General features: G+C 41.8%; 1 protein-coding gene across 3 annotated transcripts in view; it reads left to right on the top strand.

Moving 5' to 3' along the window:
• The window catches only part of tmem63c (transmembrane protein 63C), a 191,297-nt gene that overhangs the window by 95,178 nt on the left and 76,229 nt on the right, over positions 1-19,890 (top strand). For all 3 annotated transcript variants that reach the window (XM_052030866.1, XM_052030877.1, XM_052030855.1), the window contains exons 10-11: positions 1,484-1,557; positions 15,848-15,928. In XM_052030866.1, coding sequence (XP_051886826.1) covers positions 1,484-1,557; positions 15,848-15,928 — 155 coding nt within the window. The remainder of the gene's footprint in view (positions 1-1,483; positions 1,558-15,847; positions 15,929-19,890) is intronic.

Below are 19,890 nucleotides of genomic sequence, written 5' to 3' on the forward strand. Positions count from 1 at the left end.
CTGTTTTATTCTGATGTTCTGAGCCCCACAGTTCTCTGCCTGATGGGAAGTTTGCTGGAGCCAAATTTGCATTCATGAAAATCTCCCTCAACATCAGTGTAAGTCTTTGTGAAGCTGTCCAATCTCCACAATGTCCGCAGTGTCATCTGGGGAAGGGAATCTCCAGTCAGCCTCTTGTCATCTTCATAGGCAGTCTCTCAGGATTGAGGGTGACTGCTTCCAGTCTGGTCCTGAAGTGGCTAATGAGGTCAGTGTGGGATCTGCAGTCCCTTCCACAGATCATAGAAGCCTTTAGACATGCACATGAACAGGCAGGGAATGGAGGGATATAGACCACATGCAGGCAGGAGGGATTAGATTAAATTGTCATCATGGTCGGCACAGACAACGTGGGCTGAAGGGCTTGTTCCTTTGCTGTACTGTTCTCTGTTCAATGTTCTCATCACACAACAATACTTGGGTGTGTACTTGAAAAAAACCGTGACCGGGGGAATATGGGATATGCTGAATAGCTCTTTTTCAAACTTCTCTGTCGTGAAATGGCTGTGATTGCATCTCCAATCTCGGCTTCTACAGTTTCTTCACAAATCTGAAATCCTTTCTCCTTGGAACAATTTAGTAAATGTCCCCAACATGGTCCATTAGAACATCACAGAATGGTTACAGTGGGGAAGGAGGCTGTTTAGTCTGTTGAGTTCACAGGGTTTGTATGTTTGAGCAAATGAAGCCAGTCCCACTCCCACCCCCTCTCCCCAAGGCTCTACAAATTCAGACACTGATCCAGCTCCTTTTGTACCTGAAATCAAACCTGCCTCCACTCAGCAGTGCATCCCAGATTCCCATCATTCACTGGGTAAAAACATTTTTCCTTGTGTCCGTTTTGGTTCCTTTGCCAATCGCCTTCATTCTTTGTCTCCTTGTTCCTGAACCCTTTCTCAATGGAAACTATTTCTCTCTGTCTGTTCCGTTGATACCTTTCATGGTTTTAAATACCTCTGTCAGATCTTGCAACTTCCACTGTTCAAGATAGGACAACCACAGCTAATCTCTCCACAGAACTGAAGTCCCTCAGCCGGGAATCATTTTGGCAAATCTCTTCTGCTCTTTCTCCAGTCTTTGCATTTTTTCTAAAGTATGGTTCCCAAACTGGCCAGGACACCCCATTTTTGGTCAAACTAGTAATTTCTTAAGGTTCATTGTGACTTTTGTGCTCAGGTACTTGTATCCTTCCTAAAGTGTGGTGCCCAAAATTTGGCAGTACTCAGCTGGGGCCTAACCAATGGTTTATACAGGAGTAGGATAACTTCTTTAAATCAAACACAAGGAACTATGGTAAAGTCCAAGTCCACGTCCACAGTCACCTTGGGTATTTCAGTTGTTCTGGGTCTAGACGGCGAGAGTTTGTTTGGTGACGTGGTTTTTGTCTGTTCGAGGTCAATATATGCTAATAATCTAATCTAGCTGTGGCCTTTTTCCTCTAAAGGTCGCAAGGACATTGATGATCTCACAAATCCCAAAGGAAATTACAGACACAAGCCTCCTCACTAAGCACTTCCAGTGAGTAATAAGGCTTTGAATGAGCCAGTGTTGGGAGCAGGGCAAAGCCTGCAGTGAGTGGATGGGGATATTGGGTGCGGCGTACTGGGGTTAGGGGAGGTGTGCAGTGTGTAATTCTGAGGCTCCCTAAATGTCTGTGTGTGTTCCTCTGTGTGCTTTGGAAAAGGGAAAACTCAGAATCAGAATTAGGGTTATTATCACATATGTAATGAAATTTGTTGTTTTGTGGCAGCAGTACAATGACATAAAAATTAACATGTTACAAAAATAAATAAATAGCGCAAATGAGGAATAATGAAATGGTGTTCATGGGTTCATGGACCATTCAGAAATCTGATGGCAGAGGGGAAGAAGCTGTTCCTGAAACGTTGAGTTTGGGCCTTCAGGCTCCTGTACCTCCTCCCCGATGGTAGTAACGTGAAGAGGGTATGTCTGGGAATTACAGACCAGTGAGTCTTACTTCAGTGGTGGGCAAATTACTGGAGAAGATTCTTAGAGACAGAATTTATGGGCATTTGGAGAAGCATAGGCTGATTAGGGCAGTCAGTGTAGCACTGTGAGGGGCAGGTCATGCCTAAGGAGCCTGATTGAATTCTTTGAGGATGTGACAAAGCAAATTCATGAAGGTAGAGCAGTGGATGTGGTGTACATGGATTTTAGTAAGGTGATTGATAAGGTTCCTCATGGAAGGCTCATTCAGAAAGTCAGGAGGCATGGGATCCAGCGAAACTTGGCTGTGTGGATTCAGAATTGGCTCACCCACAGAACACAGAGGGTGGTGGTAGATGGAACATAGTCTGCCTGGAGGTCGGTGACCAGTGGTGTTCCGCAGGGATCTGTTCTGGGATCCCTGCTCTGTGTGATTTTTATAAATTACTTGGATGAGAATGTGGAGGGGTTGGTTAATGAGTTTGCAGATGATATGAAGGTTGGTGGTGTTGTGGATAGTGTAGAAGGTTGCTGTAGGTTACAACAGGACATTGATAGGATGCAGAGCTGGGCTGAGAAGTTATAGATGGTGTCACAAACCAGCAACAAAAGAAACACACTGAGCATGATTCAGTGTTAAAAACTATTTTATTAATCACTACTTATGATAATACGTAAAATAAAAGTAAAAATGTTAGTATGTTAGAATTCAAAAATGTTAAAACTCGAACGTTAACCCCAAAACTAAACTTGTCATGTGTGTGTGTGACAAAGTCCAAAACTCCCAGTTCCGGAATGGTTCTTAAAGTTCAGTTCCACAAGCCATAAGGTGAAACATGAGCAAGGGCTTCTTCAACAACCACTGTTGTCTGAAGATAAGATGTAGATGTAGAAAAACATAGAGAGAGTACATACGAAATCCAAATGTTCCACGATGGAACCCAAACGACACTTCAGTGTTTACTCGGTAGTGACTTCCTCACCCCGAAAAGCATCCGAACCGTGGTCGTCCACACACAAATACACATCGATAGAGAAAACAAGCAGGCTGGTGTCTCTCTCCCTTCTCTCTCTCTCTTTCTTCTTCAATGTCATTACGTCCTTTATCTTCTGTTGACGTAAGCACGCCCCACACACACAAACACACACTCTCTATCTTAAAGGGACTTTTACTGAGTCCGTAACACCTCCCACCTAAAAAAAAATTTTCCCAAGAGAATTTTAACCGTGCATACAGTTACTAATGTTAATAATTATCATGCTACACAACTACAGACTATCAGATTAGTACAGATACATGTTTCCCATTTAACATCGAGAAAGGCAATCACATTATCTTTGCCTTTAATGTGAGTTATCATGAGATCAAACTCTTGCAAAATTAAACTCCAGTTTAACAGCCTTCTGTTCTTGTTTTTGACTCGGCTCAGAAACACCAATGGGTTATGATCTGTATATACAGTCAATGGTTTCTGAGCGGTGCAAACATATACACTGAAATGTTGCAAGGCTAAAACAAGCGACAGTAATTCTTTCTCTATGGTGGAATAATTCTTTTGATGCTCATTAAATTTCTTTGAAAAGTAAGCTACAGGATGGTAGCATAAAATGGCTTTCAGCTTCTTAAATGCTTCTTGACAAGAATCTGTCCAAACAAACTTTACTCCCTTCTTCAGAAGATTAGTTAGGGGAAGAGCAATATCAGCAAAATTTTTACAAAACTTTCGATAATATCCAACCATTCCCAAAAATCTTCTAACAGTCCTCGTACCTGTGGGAATAGGGAACTCAGATATCGCTTGAACTTTTGCCTGAACAGGAGCTTGCTTGCCTTGACCTACAATATAACCAAGATACATCACAGTGGCATGGCCAAATTCACTTTTAGCCAAGTTAACTGTAAGGTTAGCCTTGGAAAGTCTTTCAAACAACCTTTCTAACGCAGAGATGTGATCCTCCCATGTATCATTCCCAGTCACTAAGTCGTCAATGTAGTCATCTGTATGTTTTAACCCATGAATCACTGAATTAATCATTCTTTGAAATGTTGCCGGAGCATTTTTCATTCCAAATGGCAAAACATTGTATTCATACAATCCAGAAGGGGTTACAAAGGCTGAAATTTCCCTTCCTCTATCTGTTAATGGAACACACCAGTACCCTTTTAATAGGTCAATCTTTGTAAGAAATTTTGCCTTTCCCACTCTGTCTATGCAATCATCCACCCTAGGAATAGGGTAAGCATCTGACTTTGTTACAGCATTCACTTTCCTGTAATCTGTGCAAAATCTAACAGTTCCATCAGGTTTAGGTACAATAACACAGGGCGAACTCCAATTTGAAGTAGAATGTCTAATAATATCATTTTCCAACATGTATTTGATTTCCTGATCAACAAGTTTACTTTTTTCTACATTCATTCGATATGGGTGTTGTTTGATTGGTTTTGCATCCCCAACATCAACATCATGGCTAATTATCGATGTTCTGTTTGGAACATCTGGGAACAGATTTTTAAATTTTAAAATTAATTCTCTCATCTGTTGTTTTTGTGAAACTTGTAAATGGTCCAACTTCGTTTCAAGGTTCTCCAGGATATTTTGGTTTTTTAGTTTCGATGGAACAATATTTGGTCTAAATTGGCCTTCCTCAACATCAACATCAGGCATTCTAGAAACAACCTTTACACCATCCACCAAGGCCACAACTGAATCCCTCTCATAATAAGGTTTTAGCATGTTTACATGACAGAGTTGTGTTTTCTTGCGTCTATCTGGTGTTTTGATTATATATGTTAGATCAGTCACTCGAGATTCAATAACATAGGGTCCAGAAAAACGAGCTTGCAAGGGATTATTTTGGCTAGGGAAAAATACCAACACCTTTTGCCCCACTGCGAATGTCCTAGGCCGAGCACGTCTATCAAAATATGTCTTCATTCTTATCTGGCTTGTTTTCAAATTCTCTCTCGCTAGCTGGCAGACTCTCTCCAACCGAGTTTTAAATTTTTGGACATGGGGAGATCTCCATTTCCTCATTAACACTCCATTTTTGACATAGTATCCACTTGGCACTTTCTCAATCTCCTCACATGAGAGAGCTTTTTCTTTCAATTCTGTCAACTCAGGGTCCTTTGTCTGTTCCACCATAAAATCCTTCCTCGACAAAGACAAATCTTTAAATTCAGGCTCACTATAAGGATGTTGATCCTCCAGTGAAGACAGAAAAGTCTCAGATAAGGCATCATAATTTTCTTCCTGTTTAGGACTGTCACAAGGAACTACATCAGACTGCACCGGACTGTCTGTCTTGGCTAATTCTCTAGCTCTAGCTCGAGTCACCGCACATGATGGGTAAACATCTGGATCATTCTCAGACTCATCAATCCTTGGTTTGGTTGTTAACCGTACCACAGGAACAATTTGTCCATCCGCAAGGTCATTTCCCAATAACAAAGAAACTCCTTCCACTGGCAAACTAGGTCTTATCCCTATCTCGACTGGTCCTTCTACGAACTTTGACTTTAAAATCACCTTGTGTAAAGGGACAGACATGGTGTCATCTGTAATGCCTCGCACTAGATTTACCTCACCAGTGTCACTTTCTTCACCAAAATTTAAAACACTGTCCAGCAAGAGAGATTGACTAGCCCCAGTATCTCTAAGAATTTTCACTGGCACCTGGGGTGACTCATCATTCAGTGAAACAAAACCCTCTGATACATAAGGACGGAATTCCTTTCTCACCTCCTCCAACTTTTCCGCTTTTCCCTCTTGCAAGGACTGATCTTTAACAGCATCTCCTAAACCTTTTTGATTTTTAATTGCCTGAAAGCAAGCATTGGGCCCAGCTTCCTTCTTTTTCTTCAAAAGGGCACAATTAGATATCACGTGGCCAGGTTTCCTACAGTAATAACAAGTTCAACAGGTTTCTCCAGCCCTGGCTTCTTTTCATCCTTTCCTTTTTGATTACCTCCCAATTTAATCTCCGGTTTACCTGGATTGTCTTTGTAACTCTTTTGAAAGGTTTTAGGTTGTCCCCATTTGGATTTATGGGTTAAAGCATAATCATCTGCCAACCTAGCAGTTTCTTGTAAAGTTTCCACTTCCTTTTCATTTAAATATGTTGTTAATTCAGCTGGAACACATCTTTTAAAGTCTTCCACCAGTATCAATTCTGTCAATTTATCATAATCCCCATCTACATTTTTAGCCAGGCACCATCGTTCAAAACATATTCTCTTTCCATTGGCAAATTCCATATAAGTCTGATCTGCAGATTTCCTCAAGTCTCTGAATTTTTGTCTATAAGCCTCAGGGACCAATTCATAGGCCTTCAAAATAGCTTGTTTTACCTTGGTATAATCAGCTGCATCCTCAGCAGACAAAGCAGAATAAGCTTTTTGAGCTTTACCTTTAATCACACTCTGTACCATAAGAGCCCATCCTTTCCTTGGCCAGTTTGAACTCACAGCAACCTTTTCAAAATGTTGGAAATACTGATCAACCTGATCTTCTTCAAAAGGAGGGACTAATCGAACCTCCCTGCTGGCTGAAAAACCATCATCAGAATCAGATTCCAAACTCCTACGCTTCATTTGTAACTCATGCTGCCTCTGTTTTTCCTTCTCCTCACTATCCAGCTCCATCCTCTTCAATTCCATCTGCTTCATTGCTAGATCAGCCTCTATCTTCATCTGAGTTAGCTTTTGTTCAGTCTCTAATTTCTTTTGTTCGGCCTCTAATTTCTCTCGCTCGGCTTCTAATTTCTTTTGTTCTCGTTCAGCTTCTAATTTCTTTTGTTCTCGTTCAGCCTCTATCTTTAACTGGGTTTGTTCTCGTTCAGCCTCTAATCTCTTTTGTTCTCGTTCAGCTTCTAATTTATATTGCTCTCGTTCAGCCTCTATCTTTGCCAGCTGCACCTGTGCCTCAGAAATTGCTATTTCACTGCCAGGAAACTGTTTTAACACTTTGAAGGTGTTCAAACACCTTCTTTTCCACATAATGGCCAGCTATCAGTCTCTGAATATCTGCCTTTCTCATAGACTGCTTTACTTCTGTAAGGTTTAGCCTTGTAGCAATCTTTATCAGATCATCCTTTTTCGCCACCTCCAATCCCTTTTGGGTTGGTGACTCCAAAAATGCCTTAATATCCATTGCTGCTGGTTTCCACACACACAAGCCAATTAAAAAGAATTTATCAGACCTCCCTCAAAAATCTTTGGATTGAATCCCGAACAAATCTCGTCAATCTGGGGAACGATCCCAGACGACACTCGTTAACCTTGGGAACTATCCCGGACGAATCTCGTTAACCTTGGGAACTATCCCGGACGAGCCCCCAATTTTGTCACAAACCAGCAACAAAAGAAACACACTGAGCATGATTCAGTGTTAAAAACTATTTTATTAATCACTACTTATGATAATACGTAAAATAAAAGTAAAAATGTTAGTATGTTAGAATTCAAAAATGTTAAAACTCGAACGTTAACCCCAAAACTAAACTCGTGTGTGTGTGTGACAAAGTCCAAAACTCCCAGTTCCGGAATGGTTCTTAAAGTTCAGTTCCGCAAGCCATAAGGTGAAACATGAGCAAGGGCTTCTTCAACAACCACCGTTGTCTGAAGATAAGATGTAGATGTAGAAAAACATAGAGAGAGTACATACGAAATCCAAATGTTCCACGATGGAACCCAAACGACACTTCAGTGTTTACTCGGTAGTGACTTCCTCACCCCGAAAAGCATCCGAACCGTGGTCGTCCACACACAAATACCTGTTTCCTTCTACAGGTCAGCAACAAAGTGAACTCCACCGGATTTCTTCCAACTTCCATACATGGATTTCAGTGGCAAACACAGTTATTGTTTCTCATCCATCGATAGAGAAAACAAGCAGGCTGGTGTCTCTCTCCCTTCTCTCTCTCTCTCTCTTTCTTCTTCAACGTCATTACGTCCTTTATCTTCTGTTGACGTAAGCACGCCCCACACACACAAACACACACTCTCTATCTTAAAGGGACTTTTACTGAGTCCGTAACAATGGAGTTCAACCCGGAAAAGTGTGAAGTAATACACTTCGGGAGATCGAATTTGAAGGCAGAATACAAAGTCACTGTTACGGACTCAGTGAAAGTCCCTTTAAGATAGAGAGTGTGTGTGTATGTGTGTGTGGGGCGTGCTTACGTCAATAGAAGATAAAGGACGTAATGACGTGGTTGAAGAAGAAGAAGAAGAGAGAGAGAGAAGGGAGAGAGACATCAGCCTGCTTGTTTTCTCTATCGATGGATGAGAAACAATAACTGTGTTTGCCACTGAAATCCATGTATGGAAGTTGGAAGTAATCCGGTGGAGTTCACTTTGTTGCTGACCTGTAGAAGGAAACAGGTATTTGTGTGTGGACGACCACGGTTCGGATGCTTTTCGGGGTGAGGAAGTCACTACCGAGTAAACACTGAAGTGTCGTTTGGGTTTCATCGTGGAACATTTGGATTTCGTATGTACTCTTTCTATGTTTTTCTACATCTACATCTTATCTTCAGACAACGGTGGTTGTTGAAGAAGCCCTTGCTCATGTTTCACCTTATGGCTTGCGGAACTGAACTTTAAGAACCATTCCGGAACTGGGAGTTTTGGACTTTGTCACACACACACACACACACGAAGAGTTTAGTTTTGGGGTTAACGTTCGAGGTTTAACATTCTTGAATTCTAACATACTAACATTTTTACTTTTATTTTACGTATTATCATAAGTAGTGATTAATAAAATAGTTTTTAACACTGAATCATGCACAGTGTGTTTCTTTTGTTGCTGGTTTGTGACAAAATTGGGGGCTCGTCCGGGATAGTTCCCAAGGTTAACGAGTGTCGTCTGGGATTGTACCCCAGATTGACGAGATTTGTTCGAGATTCAATCCAAAGATTTTTGAGGGAGGTCTGATAAATTCTTTTTAATTGGCTTGTGTGTGTGGAAACCAGCAGCAATGGATATTAAGGCATTTTTGGAGTCACCAACCCAAAAGGGATTGGAGGTGGCGAAAAAGGATGATTTGATAAAGATTGCTACAAGGCTAGACCTTACAGAAGTAAAGCAGTCTATGAGAAAGGCAGATATTCAGAGATTGATAGCTGGCCATTATGTGGAAAAGAAGGTGTTTGAGAAGGAAGTGTTAAAACAGTTTCCTGGCAGTGAAATAGCAATTTCTGAGGCACAGGTGCAGCTGGCAAAGATAGAGGCTGAACGAGAGCAAACCCAGTTAAAGATAGAAGCTGAACGAGAGCAAACCCAGTTAAAGATAGAAGCTGAACGAGAACAAACCCAGTTAAAGATAGAGGCCGAGCGAGAGAAATTAGAGGCCGAACAAAAGAAATTAGAGGCCGAACAAAAGCTAACTCAGATGAAGATAGAGGCTGATCTAGCAATGAAGCAGATGGAGCTGGATAACGAGGAGAAAAAGAGGCAGCATGAGTTACAAATGAAGCGTAGGAGTTCGGAATCTGATTCTGATGATGGTTTTTCAGCCAGCAGGGAGGTTCGATTAGTCCCTCCTTTTGAAGAAGATCAGGTTGATCAGTATTTCCAACATTTTGAAAAGGTTGCTGTGAGTTCAAACTGGCCAAGGAAAGGATGGGCTCTTATGGTACAGAGTGTGATTAAAGGTAAAGCTCAAAAAGCTTATTCTGCTTTGTCTGTTGAGGATGCAGCTGATTATACCAAGGTAAAACAAGCTATTTTGAAGGCCTATGAATTGGTCCCTGAGGCTTATAGACAAAAATTCAGAGACTTGAGGAAATCTGCAGATCAGACTTATATGGAATTTGCCAATGGAAAGAGAATATGTTTTGAACGATGGTGCCTGGCTAAAAATGTAGATGGGGATTACGATAAATTGACAGAATTGATACTGGTGGAAGACTTTAAAAGATGTGTTCCAGCTGAATTAACAACATATTTAAATGAAAAGGCAGTGGAAACTTTACAAGAAACTGCTAGGTTGGCAGATGATTATGCTTTAACCCATAAATCCAAATGGGGACAACCTAAAACCTTTCAAAAGAGTTACAAAGACAATCCAGGTAAACCAGAGATTAAATTGGGAGGTAATCAAAAAGGAAAAGATGAAAAGAAGCCAGGGCTGGAGAAATCTGTTGAGCGTACTTGTTATTACTGTAGGAAACCTGGCCACGTGATATCTAATTGTGCCCTTTTGAAGAAAAAGAAGGAAGCTGGGCCCAATGCTTGCTTTCAGGCAATTAAAAATCAAAAAGGTTTAGGAGATGCTGTTAAAGATCAGTCCTTGCAAGAGGGAAAAGCGGAAAAGTTGGAGGAGGTGAGAAAAGAATTCCGTTCGTATGTATCAGAGGGTTTTGTTTCACTGAATGATGAGTCACCCCAGGTGCCAGTGAAAATTCTTAGAGATACTGGGGCTAGTCAATCTCTCTTGCTGGACAGTGTTTTAAATTTTGGTGAAGAAAGTGACACTGGTGAAGTAAATCTAGTACGAGGCGTTACAGGTGAGACCATGTCTGTCCCTTTTCACAGGGTGATTTTAAAGTCAAAGTTCGTAGAAGGACCAGTCGAGATAGGGATAAGACCTAGTTTGCCAGTGGAAGGAGTTTCTTTGTTATTGGGAAATGACCTTGCAAATGGAGAAAGTGATCCTGTGGTACGGTTAACAACCAAACCAAGGATTGATGAGTCTGAGAATGATCCAGATGTTTACCCATCATGTGCGGTGACTCGAGCTAGAGCTAGAGAATTAGCCAAGACAGACAGTCCGATGCAGTCTGATGTGGTTCCTTGTGACAGTCCTAAACAGGAAGAAAATTTTGATGCCTTATCTGAGACTTTTCTGTCTTCACTGGAGGATCAACATCCTTACAGTGAGCCTGAATTTAAAGATTTGTCTTTGTCGAGGAAGGATTTTATGGTGGAACAGACAAAGGACCCTGAGTTGACAGAATTGAAAGAAAAAGCTCTCTCATGTGAGGAGATTGAAAATGTGCCAACTGGATACTATGTCAAAAATGGAGTGTTAATGAGGAAATGGAGACCTCCTCATGTTCCTGTTACTGAGGAATGGGAAGTTATTCATCAGGTTGTTGTTCCAAAAGTTTATAGGGATGAGATTTTAAACCTGGCCCATAGTATGCCTTTGGGTGGTCATTTTGGTGTGAATAAAACTGTAGGGAAGATCTTGAAACAATTCTATTGGCCTGGTTTGAGAAAAGATGTGGTGATGTTTTGTCGAACCTGCCACACATGTCAGATGGTAGGTAAACCAAATCAAAAACCCCCTGTGGCTCCTTTGAAACCAATTCCTGCTTTTGGTGAACCCTTTTCGAAGGTGATTGTGGACTGTGTTGGCCCCTTACCAAAGTCTAAGACTGGAAATCAGTATTTGTTAACCATCATGTGTGCCACTTCTAGATTTCCAGAGGCAATACCCCTTAGAAATATTAAGGCCAAGATGGTGTCAAAGGCTCTTGTAAAATTTTTTACCTTGTTTGGTTTGCCAAAAGAAATCCAATCTGATCAAGGTAGTAATTTTATGTCAAAAATTTTTCAACAAATAGTCTATGAGCTGGGAGCAAAGCAGATTGTATCATCTGCATATCACCCAGAATCTCAAGGAGCTCTGGAGAGATTTCATTCTACTCTCAAAAATATGCTGAAGACTTATTGCTTTGAAAACACCAAGGATTGGGACGAAGGTATCCATTTACTTTTGTTTGCCGTTAGAGAATCGATCCAGGAGTCAATCGGATTTAGTCCGTTTGAGCTTGTGTTTGGACATAGGGTGAGAGGACCTTTGGAGTTGTTAAGAGAGCAATGGGTTAATGAGGAAGTTCACTTGAGTCTGTTGGACTATGTCCAAAAATTTAAAACTCGGTTGGAGAGAGTCTGCCAGCTAGCGAGAGAGAATCTGAAAACAAGCCAGATAAGAATGAAGACATATTTTGATAGACGTGCTCGGCCTAGGACATTCGCAGTGGGGCAAAAGGTGTTGGTATTTTTCCCTAGCCAAAATAATCCCTTGCAAGCTCGTTTTTCTGGACCCTATGTTATTGAATCTCGAGTGACTGATCTAACATATATAATCAAAACACCAGATAGACGCAAGAAAACACAACTCTGTCATGTAAACATGCTAAAACCTTATTATGAGAGGGATTCAGTTGTGGCCTTGGTGGATGGTGTAAAGGTTGTTTCTAGAATGCCTGATGTTGATGTTGAGGAAGGCCAATTTAGACCAAATATTGTTCCATCGAAACTAAAAAACCAAAATATCCTGGAGAACCTTGAAACGAAGTTGGACCATTTACAAGTTTCACAAAAACAACAGATGAGAGAATTAATTTTAAAATTTAAAAATCTGTTCCCAGATGTTCCAAACAGAACATCGATAATTAGCCATGATGTTGATGTTGGGGATGCAAAACCAATCAAACAACACCCATATCGAATGAATGTGGAAAAAAGTAAACTTGTTGATCAGGAAATCAAATACATGTTGGAAAATGATATTATTAGACATTCTACTTCAAATTGGAGTTCGCCCTGTGTTATTGTACCTAAACCTGATGGAACTGTTAGATTTTGCACAGATTACAGGAAAGTGAATGCTGTAACAAAGTCAGATGCTTACCCTATTCCTAGGGTGGATGATTGCATAGACAGAGTGGGAAAGGCAAAATTTCTTACAAAGATTGACCTATTAAAAGGGTACTGGTGTGTTCCATTAACAGATAGAGGAAGGGAGATTTCAGCCTTTGTAACCCCTTCTGGATTGTATGAATACAATGTTTTGCCATTTGGAATGAAAAATGCTCCGGCAACATTTCAAAGAATGATTAATTCAGTGATTCATGGGTTAAAACATACAGATGCCTACATTGACGACTTAGTGACTGGGAATGATACATGGGAGGATCACATCTCTGCGTTAGAAAGGTTGTTTGAAAGACTTTCCAAGGCTAACCTTACAGTTAACTTGGCTAAAAGTGAATTTGGCCATGCCACTGTGACGTATCTTGGTTATGTTGTAGGTCAAGGCAAGCAAGCTCCTGTTCAGGCAAAAGTTCAAGCAATATCTGAGTTCCCTATTCCCACAGGTACGAGGACTGTTAGAAGATTTTTGGGAATGGTTGGATATTATCGAAAATTTTGTAAAAATTTTGCTGATATTGCTCTTCCCCTAACTAATCTTCAGAAGAAGGGAGTAAAGTTTGTTTGGACAGATTCTTGTCAAGAAGCATTTGAGAAGCTGAAAGCCATTTTATGCTACCATTCCTGTGCTCAGAACACCTGACTTTGAAAAGCCATTTTCATTAGCAGTAGATGCCAGTGATGAAGCTGCAGGAGCTGTGTTGTTGCAGAAGGGTGACCTTGATGATATTGACCATCCTGTAGCTTACTTTTCAAAGAAATTTAATGAGCATCAAAAGAATTATTCCACCATAGAGAAAGAATTACTGTCGCTTGTTTTAGCCTTGCAACATTTCAGTGTATATGTTTGCACCGCTCAGAAACCATTGACTGTGTATACAGATCATAACCCATTGGTGTTTCTGAGCCGAGTCAAAAACAAGAACAGAAGGCTGTTAAACTGGAGTTTAATTTTGCAAGAGTTTGATCTCATGATAACTCACATTAAAGGCAAAGATAATGTGATTGCTGATTGTCTTTCTCGATGTTAAATGGGAAACATGTATCTGTACTAATCTGATAGTCTGTAGTTGTGTAGCATGATAATTATTAACATTATTAACTATGCGCGGTTAAAATTTTCTTGGGAAAATTTTTTTTTTTAGGTGGGAGGTGTTACGGACTCAGTGAAAGTCCCTTTAAGATAGAGAGTGTGTGTGGGGCGTGCTTACGTCAATAGAAGATAAAGGACGTAATGACGTGGTTGAAGAAGAAGAAGAAGAGAGAGAGAGAAGGGAGAGAGACATCAGCCTGCTTGTTTTCTCTATCGATGGATGAGAAACAATAACTGTGTTTGCCACTGAAATCCATGTATGGAAGTTGGAAGTAATCCGGTGGAGTTCACTTTGTTGCTGACCTGTAGAAGGAAACAGGTATTTGTGTGTGGACGACCACGGTTCGGATGCTTTTCGGGGTGAGGAAGTCACTACCGAGTAAACACTGAAGTGTCGTTTGGGTTTCATCGTGGAACATTTGGATTTCGTATGTACTCTTTCTATGTTTTTCTACATCTACATCTTATCTTCAGACAACGGTGGTTGTTGAAGAAGCCCTTGCTCATGTTTCACCTTATGGCTTGCGGAACTGAACTTTAAGAACCATTCCGGAACTGGGAGTTTTGGACTTTGTCACACACACACACACACACGAAGAGTTTAGTTTTGGGGTTAACGTTCGAGGTTTAACATTCTTGAATTCTAACATACTAACATTTTTACTTTTATTTTACGTATTATCATAAGTAGTGATTAATAAAATAGTTTTTAACACTGAATCATGCACAGTGTGTTTCTTTTGTTGCTGGTTTGTGACACAGGACTCTTAGCAGTGTGGAGGAACAGAGGCATCTTGGGGTCCACGTCCATAGCTCTCTCAAGGTTGTTGTACAGGTCGATAGGGTTGTTAAGAAGGCATATGGTGTGATGGCCTTCATTAGTCGGGGTATTGAATTCCAGAGCCACGAGCTGATGTTGCAGCTGTATAGAACTCTGGTCAGACCACACTTGGGGTATTGTGTTCAGTTCTGCTCGCCTCATTATAGGAAGGATGTGGAAGCTTTAGAGATGGTGCAGAGATTTACCAGGATGCTGCCTGGATTGGAGAGCACGTCTTATGAGGATAGGTTAAGTGAGCTAAGGCTTTTCTCTTTTGAGAGAAGGAAGATGAGAGGTAACTTGATTCAAGATGATGAGGCATAGATCGAGTGGACAGTCAGAGACTTTTTCCCAGGTTGACAATGGCTAACACGAGGGGACATAATTTTAAGGACATAATTGGAGGAAGGTACGGGGGGATGTCAGAGGTAAGTTTTTTTTGCACAGAGAGTGGTGGGTGCGTGGAACGCACTGCCTGCAGAAGTTGTGGGGGCAGGTACATTAGGGACATTTAAGAGACTCTGAGATAGACACATGAATGATAGAAAAATGGAGGGCTATGTGGAAGGAAAGGGTTAGATAGAGCAGGATAAAATGTCAGCACAACATGGTGGGCCAAAGGGCCTGTACTCTGCTGTTATGTTCTATGTCCCAGATGGTGAGGGTCCTTAATGATGGATACCACCTTCTTGAGGCACCACCTCTTGAAGAGGTCCATGATGGCAGGGAGAGTTGTGCCCGTGATGGAGTTGGCTGAGTCTACAATGCTCTGCACCTAGTTTGGATTGACATTGTGGTCAGCACAGACATTCTGGGCTGAAGGATCAGTTCCTGTGCTGTTCTGTTCGATGTTCTAAGAAAGATATAGGAGAGTGCATTCCAAGTAGTTTGGGTATGAAGACTAACCCCCATGACAATAAATAGCAGCAGTACTGGGGGATCTGAAGGGGTAGTTTTAGTGATGTTTTCTATGAGTAGGTTTGAGTGTCTTTCCATCTGCGTGTGTGTCTTACTGATTTGTGTGTGTGAGAGCATACAGTATATATGTGTTTTTTGCATGCATGTGTGTGTTTGTGTATACATGTCTGCACTTGTGTATGCACGTGTGTGTGTGTGAGAGAGAATGTGTGTGTATGAGGATCTGGTATTTGTCGGAAAAGATTTGTTCCTTTTGTCTGCTGTGTCCGTGTGCTGCATGAGTTATTTGTTAGATGGTGACCTTCAGATGGAACGAAACATGTCAAGTTCTGACCTTGTATGTGCAATGTCTTCCAGTGAAGCCTACCCAAGCTGTACTGTGACGGATGTGCAGTTCTGCTTTGATGTCCGTGCACTGATGAAACTCGACAGTGAGAGGTAAACAATGAGCCCAACCAAACATGCAAAGCAAATGGAAAAAGTCCACAGTGACATTCAGCCACAACAAAGCTAAAGCTAAACCCTGGTCGTATGGATAATTTGAGATGTAAACAGCAAATGCTGGAGAAAACTTTGGGGAAAAGAGCTGATGGTTCCCCTTGCCAACATCCAACAGATGTGAACTGTCTCCACCTTTTGTTGTCCGCCTTCTCCATTTGCTCTGGAAGTTATTCCTATTCTCCCTTTCTCCTCCTCCCCATCCAACTGCACCACAAATGCTGATCCTAATGCCCTGCCTGCTGGGAGTAATGTGGGAAGGAAAAGGCAGGTCAGAGAGCTGTACAGCACACGAATGGGCCCCTCAGCCCAATGGCCATGCTGACTGTGGTGCCTCACTACGCTATTCCCATTTACAGTCAGAGAGTCATAGAGTTGTACAGCATAGAAACAGGCCCTTCAGCCCACTGTGTCAATGCTGGCCATGGTGCTTATCTATACTAATTGTACCTGCCTGCATTCATTCCATATCCCTCAATGCCCTGCTCATTCAGGTATCTGTCCAGATGCCTCTTAAATGTTGTTACTGTTCCTGCCTCCACCACCTCTGGCAGCTCATTCCAGATACCAACTACCCCTCAGATCCCCTTTAAGCCCCCTCCCTCTCACCTTAAGCCTATGCCCTCCTGTTTTAGACTCCCCCACCCTGAGAAACAGACACTGGCTATCTATCCAAACCTTCCATCGCTGGAACTAATCTAGTGAATTTTCACAACACTCTCTCTATGGCAAGTACATACTTTATGCAAGTAATCTCTCTATGACAAGTACAAGGAAACCAAAACTAGACTCAAAACTCCAGGTGTGGTCTCAATCAAGACTTCTACACTTGGAATAAAGTTTCAATATTCCTCTAATCAAACGCATCCAGATGAAGGGTCTCAACCCAAAATGTCAACTATCCATTTCAGTTATAGATGCTACCTGACCCACTGAGTTCCTCCTGCAGCTTGTTTTTTGCTCCAGATTCCAGTATCTGCAGTCTCGTGTCTCCTCTCGTAATAAATGCTAACTTACTATTTGCCCTCCTGACCACTTGCTGCACCTGCATGCTGCCCTTCTGTGTCATGGGTACAAACACTCTTGATCCCTTTGAACATCAGCATTACCCAATCTCTCGCCACTTAACAAAATACTTTTGTTTTTTTACGTCACAGTGAATGACCTCACATTTTTCCACATTATGTTCTATCTGCCATGTTCTTGCCCACTCACATAGCTAGTTGCTCACTCTTTGTTTTCTGTCTAGTTCAATCCAGATCAGTATCAGATGCCCAAATTCATTGGCAAATTTCCTGTGTGGGACTTGTTCGAAAGCCTGCCAAAAATCCAAATAGACCACATCCATTGGTTCAGTCTTATCTATTCCACTAGTCACAGTGAATGATAGGACCCTAGAAAGTACTGTGAAACAGAGAGACCTTGGCGTAAATGTCCAAGGATCTTTGCACAGGTAGATGAGGTGGCTAAGAAGGCTTGCCTTCATTAGCTGGGATATTCCCATTACATTTGACTTCCCAAAGTGCAACACCTCATACTTGCTCAGATTAAAATCCATCTGCCATTTCTCCACCCATATTTGTGACTGATCTATATTCTGCTGTAGACTGTATTCAGTGTAGACTGCCCTCTGCACTGTCCACAACTCCACCCATTTGTGTGTCATCTGCAAACTTACTAACCCATCCATCTACATTTTCATCCAAGTCATCTATGTACATCACAAACAACAGAGCACTGATCCCTGCAGAACACTACTGGTCACGGACCTCCAGACAGAATAACACCCTTCCACCACTACCCTCTGTCTTCTATGGGCAAGCCAATTCTGAATTGAAACTACCAGGTCACTGTGGATCCCATGCATCTTAACCTTATGGATCAGCCTACCATGAGGGACCTTATCAAATGCCTCACTAAAGTCCATGTAGACAACATCCACTGCCCTACCCTCATCAATCACCTTTATTACCACCTCAAAAAACTCAACCAAGTCTGTAAGACATGACCTGCTCTGCACAAAGCTATGCTGACTGTCCCTAATCAGGCCATGTTTTTGCAAATGTGGATAAATTCCATCCCTAAGGATCCTCTTCAATAGCTGCCCTTCCACTGAGTGATGTTCACTGGCCTAAAATTTTCCTGGATTATTCCCTATTTTCCTTCTTGAACAAAAGAGCAACATTGCCTACTCTCCAGTCCTCTGGGACCTCACCCGTTGCTGGTGAGGATACAAAGATCTTGGGCAAGGCCCCAGCACTCTCATCTCTTGCCTCTTTCAATAACCTGGAATATATCCCATCAGGCACTGGGGACTTATCCAACACCTCCTTCCTGATCTAGCACATTATCATGCCCCACACTGCCCTCACTGTCCTCTGTGTCCTTCTCCTTGGTGTATACCGATGCAGAGTACTCGCTTAGTACCTCACCTACATCCTGTGACTCCAAGCATAAATTCCCTCCTTTATCCTTGTGATCCTACCCTATCCCTAGTTATCCTCTTGTTTTTAATGTATTTATAAAATGCCTTAGGATTCTCTTTAATTCTATTTGCTAAGGACATTTCATGGCCCCTTTTGGCTTTCCTAATCCCCTGCTTCAGCTCTTTCCTGCCAGCTCTATTTTCTTCAAAGGCCCTGTCTGATTTCACCTTCCTGAACCTTACATACCTTCCTTTTTCCTTTTCAGAGCCTCTCTCATTAACCAAGGTTCTCTTACCTTGCCATCCTTGTCCTTGCTCCTTACTGGAACATGCTGGTCTTTAAACATCTCCTGTCAGGTGTGGACTTGCCTGATAACAGCTGCTCCCAATTAACTCCCCCTAGCTCCTGTTTAATAATGTCGTAACTTGCCCTCCCCCAATTTAGTATTTTCCCACAAGGCCCAGACTTATCCTTATTCAGTTATCTTAAAACTGAAGGAGTTGTGCACGGTAGTGTAGTGGTTAGCATAATGCTATTACAGTGCCAGCGACCTGGGTTCAATTCCGGCCGCTATCTTTAAGGAGTTTGTATGTACTCCCCATGTGTTTGTGTGGGTTTCCTCCGGGTGTTCTGTTTCCCTCTTACATTCCAAAGACATACAGGTTAGGAAGTTGTGGGTATGCTATGTTGGTGCCAGAAGCGTGGTGACACTTGCGGGCTGCCCCCAGCACGTTCTTAGTAATACAAAAAGATGCATTTCACTGTGTGTCTCTATGTACATGTGACCAATAAATAGATATCTTACCTTATCTTATCACCGTTCTCAAAATGCTCTCCCACTGAAAGGCCAGTCACCTGACCAGGCTTATTTCCCAAAACAAAGTCCAGTATGGTTCCCCCTCTAGTTGTACTGTTTCAAGAAACCTTCTTCCCCACCTAAGCCTCTTGCGCTAAGGAAATCCCAGTCAATATTGAGGAAGTTAAAGTCACCTACTACAACAACCCTGTTACTTTTACATCTTTCCATAATCTGTTAACATATCTGTTCCTCTCTCTCCCGGTGGCTATTGGGAGGCCTTTGGTATAACCCATCACAGTGATTACTCCTTTCTTATTTTTTAACTCTACCCATATTGTCTCAGTGGATGAGCCCTGCTCTCTTGATGGTAGCATGGATATAACGGGCCCAAGGACCTTCTTCCATGCTGTATGTCTCTTTGACTCTCTGTGACTATATGACACATTGTCAAAGAACTTCAGCAGATTAGTCAACTATGATTTACTTTAATAAGCCCATGTTGACTCTGCTCATCCCTTTAATTTTTACAGGATGTTTTATAATATTCATTATTATAGATTCCAGCATTTTTCCAACCACTGATGTGAGGCTGACAGTCAGTTGTTCCCTGTTTTTTCTCTCTTCCTCCTTGCAAAACCAGTGGAGTAATGTTTGCTGCCCTCCAGTCCACAGGAACA

This window comes from Pristis pectinata, chromosome 1 (assembly GCF_009764475.1).
Source record: "Pristis pectinata isolate sPriPec2 chromosome 1, sPriPec2.1.pri, whole genome shotgun sequence".
NCBI classification, from domain to species: domain Eukaryota; kingdom Metazoa; phylum Chordata; class Chondrichthyes; order Rhinopristiformes; family Pristidae; genus Pristis; species Pristis pectinata.